This window comes from Poecilia reticulata, chromosome 11 (genome assembly GCF_904066995.2).
Source record: "Poecilia reticulata chromosome 11, P_reticulata-male-v2, whole genome shotgun sequence".
NCBI lineage: Eukaryota > Metazoa > Chordata > Actinopteri > Cyprinodontiformes > Poeciliidae > Poecilia > Poecilia reticulata.
Window position 1 is genome coordinate 13,611,306 of NC_088840.1, and position 6,158 is coordinate 13,617,463.

Here is a 6,158-nt window from a genome sequence, read left to right on the forward strand (position 1 = left end):
TGGTGAGGTGTTCCGGGGACGTCCCACTGGGAGGAGGCCTCGGGGAAGACCCAGAACACACTGGAGGGACTATGTCTCTCGGCTGGCCTGGGTCTTCCCCAAGGCTGGCCTGGGAACGCCTTGGGATTCCCCCGGAGGAGCTGGAAGAAGTGGCTGGGGAGAGGCAAGTCTGGGCCTCCCTTCTGAAGCTGCTGCCCCCGCGACCCGACCTCGGATAAGCGGAAGAAAATGGATGGATGGATGGATGGACTTACCCTAACTGCTTGGGAATACCTTTTTTGACCACATGTATGTGAGATTTATATATTATTTATAGACTCTACGACATAAGGAGCATAGTTGACATATAAAACCTGTAAAAAAGTGACCAGTTTGGTTTATTGAGGTGTGACCAATAGAGGTCGCACTTGCCCAAAGCAAGAACTTGAACAAGCTTGTTGATTTTTGTCGCCATGGGAACTCAACAGAAGGAGGCCAACTAGAGGTGGGATCAGGAAAATGGCCCATGGTGTAGCTCTTAGAGGAACCGTGATCAAAGCTTCGTGTGGCAAAGGATACTTTTTAAATCTGAATTCAAACAGGTTGAAGAGTGTTCCTGAGTATGTTTCCCGATTCCCAAACCTCTCAGTCCTTCTGTTGTCCCACAACTCCATCTCTGACCTCCCAACCCAACTCCAGTCTCTACGTCACGTGAGTCTTCTCTCATTTCCTGTAATCTGCCTAACAAATCACAAAGATTGCTCAGTCTACTATTTTGGCTTCGTCTTCAAGCTAACAGAGCTGAATTTGGGAAATAATGTCCTGAGGGAGTTTCCTGTAGTCCTCAAACACCTGGATTCACTGAGAAAACTCGACTTGTACAGAAACAAAATTGATGTGGTGTCACCTGATGCAATTGGTAGGCAGGTCTGGACTGTTTGGGGTTGGTAACTCAGACCCTGAATCAACTCAATGACTGCATCATCATGTTTTGAAGGTAACTTAGGAAACCTTGTTGTCCTCAATCTCGACCACAACAACATTCAAAGGTTACCACCAGAAATTGGCAGGTAAATGCATGTACCCACTTTGTCTAAAATTGCTCTTTTTATTTTTTTCTTTACTCGCAATGTTCTCCATGATTTTTCTTTTTAGATTTTCAAAACTTTTTGCTTAATTTCTTTTCTTGCAGTAGAATCACCTCACAGTAAAAAAAAATGTGGAAAAATTTAACCTTTGACCTGCATATAGTTAGCACTTTGACTCTCCTGCTGTTATTACATTACATACTCCCACGTTACGTAAAGTGAGTTTGCTCCACTTTTGCCCGTGGAGCAAATCTTATGCTTCTTCTACAATATTTTTAAGAGTTTATCTCACCCAGAGAGACCAATCTCTGTTGGTTGTAGCTCTGGAGAATCACTTCTGGGATGATTTTGGACCAACATTGTTGGTGTGAAAATCTTAGTTTTCTGACTGAAGCCGCCAGGTTTTTTTTTGTTATAAATCTGTAATTTTTACTCCTTTATCATGCTCTTCCTCGTATGCAAAATAAACCTGGGTCATCATCCTTGTTTGTCATACTCCCAGTTGTTTTAGGCTCCCTAAACGAGGGTCATTTAATTATAGGTTACATGGTTAAGACTTAGGTGAGTAGCACATCTTTATTACCTAAATAGCACATTTTCTCTTTTCTTTCATATTTTTGAGAGAGCCTGCGAGGAACGGGGCTTGCGTCGGTACACCATCTATTTTTTAAACGCAAATTGTGCTCATTGTAAAACTTTTGTACCTAATGTACACAATTGAAAATATTTTTGAGATTATTATTTATACTTATTGCATTAAACTAGTTTGAGGCACTAAACACATTTACCAGCATCAGAGTAGGTAGATGTTCAAATGAGAAATATTACATTTCTTTGTCAGAGATTCTGAAAATGTGTTTATTTGCAGGCTGAGAAAGCTTCAGCACTTCAGCATGCTTGACAACAAGCTGGAGGAGCTTCCTGGTGAAGTTGGTTGTCTTAAAGCGCTGTCTGAGCTCAACCTTAACTATAACAATCTCTCAAGCCTACCCGAGCAGCTGTACTTTTGCAGAAGCCTCTTAAAGCTGTACGCAGCCAGAAACAGGCTGACCAACCTGCCAGAGGTGGGTATGTACTAATTGGTTTGTTAAAGCAGGCATAATTCATGGCAGCTTGTGAGATGCAACAGCTGGAACCACCAAATTTAAGTCTGACTGTTTCAAAAAAAAATAAATAAATAAAATACATGGTGACTAAAACCTTATATCCATCTGGCTTTTCCTGCAGGGAATAACAGCTCTTGTTAAACTCCAAGTTCTGGATGTGGCTGGGAACAGGCTGTCCATGTTTCCCATAGAGGTACGCTGGACAGCAAAATCCAAAATATTATGGCTTTCTTTTTGAAAAGGAAATCAGTGACATCGCATAATGCGTATATTGGAAATGTTTAGTTCCACCTGATGCACCTGACGGAGCTGTACTGTGACGGGAACTGGCTGATTAAACATAAACCGGTGCCATTACTGCCGAAGCCTCAGATGCTGTCACTGAAGGTCTTCATAGAATCGTCATGTTTGCAACTCAAACTCTTGTTGTTGTGTAACTGTAACCCAGATGTGTCTCTATAGGAACTGGCCGCCAGGCTTGTTTTGTTAGAAGTCAGAAAGGAGATCTCTCTGATCAAACCGAGTCTTCCTCACTACCCAGAGCTGAACGACCTGTTGTCCAGCAGCAAGTGTTGTACGGAGTGCCATGGGCCCTTCCTCAGTACATGGGTGGAGTGCGTGCATTTTGTCTCTCTGAAGAAGGTCAGAACGCCACTTTCTAAACACGTAGATATCTTCTGTGTTTGTGATGAAAACTGCTACAGTGGTGGGTTATTCTAATTTTTAATCTACGCGCTTCGACACTCAAATGTAAAACTTGACCGGGAGGATGGAGTACTTTAGACAAACAACTGATTTTGAATTCTTTTAATTAGTTATTGATTAAAATGATCAGATTGCACACAACTTGGAGCACAAATGATAAACTTGTGCAAAGGGAGCATCAGTTTGCGAATAAGTCAATGATGACCAGCTTCAGCTCTGAAGTTGTTTGTGGTTTTGTGTTTTCACATTCATCTTCAGTTTTCTGCTAACTTTTCAACACCAAATGATATAATTTAACTTTTTTTTTATGTGAACAATTAATGGATTTGCTTTTACTGTGATTTGTCTTCATCATTCTCTTCCAGTGTGGATAAGAAGATTCCTCGATTTTCTCTTTAATGTGTACAAAATCTATGCTGAGTTGAAAAGAAAAATACTTAGCTTAGTTTGTGACATTTTTTAGCCTAATGAATGTTTCTTTTTTCTCTGAAAGCATTAGAATTCATACCTCATGCAAGATACAATTTGAGAAACATTAAGATTTGAATAAAATTAGAGCTTCACTGATCAGACTTTTCTTAAAAACACACAAAAAAAGTACATGAAGGAACATCCTGTTGGTCGATGCGTTTATGGTAGGAGCTCTATTGAGTTTTATCAGCGGAAAAAAAACAAAATAATTTTTTTTTGTATCATAAGTGCATCAGTGATCAGAGCCTATCAAGAGGAAATTGGATCAATTTAACCTCTGATTGTTTGGTCATCCTTCTTTCTAATCAACATATTTTATTCTTGTATTGTATTTGAATAAACAGGTAATTGCCCGTGTCTTAAAAATGTAACTTTGGATCTTTTTTATTTACATTTACATATTGCAATTAATAATAGCTTTGTAAAATGACTTGCCTTTATCTTTTTAAAATTGTGATACTCACATTAATCTATCATTTCATAAGGGCTTTCAAGGGCTCAAGTACTTTCAGGAACACTGGAAGTGTAAAACTATCCTAACATGTTCAACATTGACTTTCTCTTTTGTGAAAACACTGTGCATATGTACATGTTTAGAAGAAAAAGAGAAAGAAAAAAGTAATTTTTTATTTTCCCCTTTTATATATATATATATATATATATATTTATCTTTCAAATGTCTTTATTGACAACAAAATTGAAAATGTTCAAGCCGATTCTGAAATGGCGAAAACATTCAGCGGCTAAGGAACCCTTTCTCTGTGTCGTTTGTCTGCTGTAGGAGATGAACCTGAGGAGTCGGCTCACTATTCCAGTCCGGGCTCTCCTGTGTTCATACAACTGCTTCAGAGCAGAAGGACCCTGCTACTATGGCGTTGAGATGAAATAAATGCAGGACTACTGAAGGATGCTCGACTCTGTTGCCACAGAGTCAAGTGGCCACTAGGTGGCAGCAGAATAACGTGGTATTTTTAACTGCTCACTGTAAGATGCGAGTTCAAGCAAAAAAGTTTTTCCTGTCTCATCGATAGTTTTCATACGACTCAGTGAGGGAAACGTCAGGCTCGAAGCTTAAAGGATGCAGGAGGTAATTAGTTTTGAAAAAACATCTTTTAATTATCTTTGATGGATATATGCTGCTAATGTTCTGTACGTAGGTCGACTTTGAGAAGGTGTGCATGCAAATGACCTCTTATCTGTTTACGAAGGTCAAGGAATGTGTGAAGCTGTTTAATATTTTATATAACGACAATATAATATCTTCACCCTTACCTTGTCTGAATGTAGTTATCTAATTTCTACCTCCATCTCCTCCTGGCGGCATCTGTTCCAACAGGAGAAAGCTAGAGAAAGAGAGATAGAGAGAAGGATGGAGAGAACTTCATTGCAAGCAAATTAATTTCTCATCCACGCCTCCAGAGCCTAGCAGCTTGTTCACTTGCTGCCGCGGCGGCCGCTGCTGCTGCTGCTGCCGCTGCTGCTGCTGCTGAGCGTGTGTCTGCTGAGTCGGAGCCTCATACATAATGCATCAGGTTTAATTGCAAACCCAGAAACTAATGACTTTGGACTGGTTAACAGCAGGGGAGCCATACATCTCGAGCAAACTGAATGAAAAATCAGCTCAGAGGAGAGAAAAAAAAGGAGCCTAGCCCTTAATTGATGAATAATTGAAGCGGCGAGCTACAGGGCATAATTGTGACATTTTGTTTCAATCAATTTCCAAGTGGTGTGGGCGAAAGTGCACTTAAAGCGAAAAGGCAGTGACAGTGAATGTGAAAGAAAAGGAGAGATAGATAGAGAAAGAGAATGGATGGTGATGGAAATGAACGCGTCTTCAGTCACTGAAATGACATTTGGTGGAGCAAAAGATGGGAACAAATGACTTCCCTCCTTGTCTACCTCTTAATTCTGCTCCAACTCATTGTATGCTCACTTTTTTTTCTGTCTGCCACTGGATGTATTTTTTTTTATTTTTTTAAAAAAAGAATTAAAGCCACAAAGATACTGAGGTTTTAGTTGGTAATTTCCAACATCTTTCTTATTCTTTAGATGATCCATTAACTCTCTAGCTGATTTCAACAGTGTGTTGATGCAGTCCTTCTCAGCTTCTGCTCCACTTTCTATGAGCTACTTCTTAAAATTTCTGGTATCAAGCTCATACTTGATCTTTACTGCACAAAACATGTAAAAGCTTCACTACTGACAAGAGGCTTAATGCGAAATTGCCATTCAGTATCATTTTTAGCAGTGAGCATGGCTGGTTATTCCATCCTGTTGTCCAGGTGAAGGGCAAACGTTACGTTTCTTCTTGCAGGCAACATATGCTGGGTCCTCCAGCGCCAACATGGTGACCTCAGGAGTAGCCGCTAGTCTGGTGTCAAGCCTTATGCATGCAGTCAAAGACACACTTCATCAAACTGCAGAAGAGTAACGAGTGAGCGTAATGTTACGTTTAGAACGACTCTTATTAGGATTCGACGACAAATTTTCACAATAACCTTGAGGTGGAAGGAAAAAAAGGCTGTATAGTTTTCTTTTTTCTTACAAATGGAAAATCTGGAAAGTGGTGCGCATTTATTTTCAAGTGTCAATACTTTACTAACCACTTAGTCCATTACGCCTCTATGGATTTGTTTCTATTATATTGCTCCAGGACTTGCGTATGGGCCACACCTCTGCGCACATGCACTGACATGCTCTGTTTTTCTCTTCTGTTTTTGTGTGTGCGTGTGTGTGTGTTCATGTTCGTGTGCTTCCTAAAACCACACCGGGTGATTGACGTCTATGTAAATAGGAAGGTTGCACCCTC

General features: G+C 40.1%; 1 protein-coding gene across 2 annotated transcripts; it reads left to right on the top strand.

Annotated features, from left to right (window-relative positions):
- The first annotated feature begins 437 nt into the window (after nt 1-437).
- Nucleotides 438-4,254, top strand: lrrc69 (leucine rich repeat containing 69). Of its 2 annotated transcripts, XM_008421957.3 has the most exons (8): nt 438-690; nt 772-898; nt 977-1,049; nt 1,936-2,131; nt 2,295-2,366; nt 2,459-2,560; nt 2,636-2,815; nt 4,131-4,254. In XM_008421957.3, exons 1-8 carry the CDS (start codon nt 499-501, stop codon nt 4,236-4,238), a joined length of 1,050 nt encoding a protein of 349 aa, XP_008420179.1. In that variant the 5' UTR covers nt 438-498; the 3' UTR covers nt 4,239-4,254. The 2 variants fall into 2 exon arrangements, with proteins under 2 accessions (XP_008420179.1, XP_008420180.1); XM_008421958.2 differs by lacking the exons at nt 2,295-2,366; nt 2,459-2,560.
- The last annotated feature ends 1,904 nt before the right edge of the window (nt 4,255-6,158 follow it).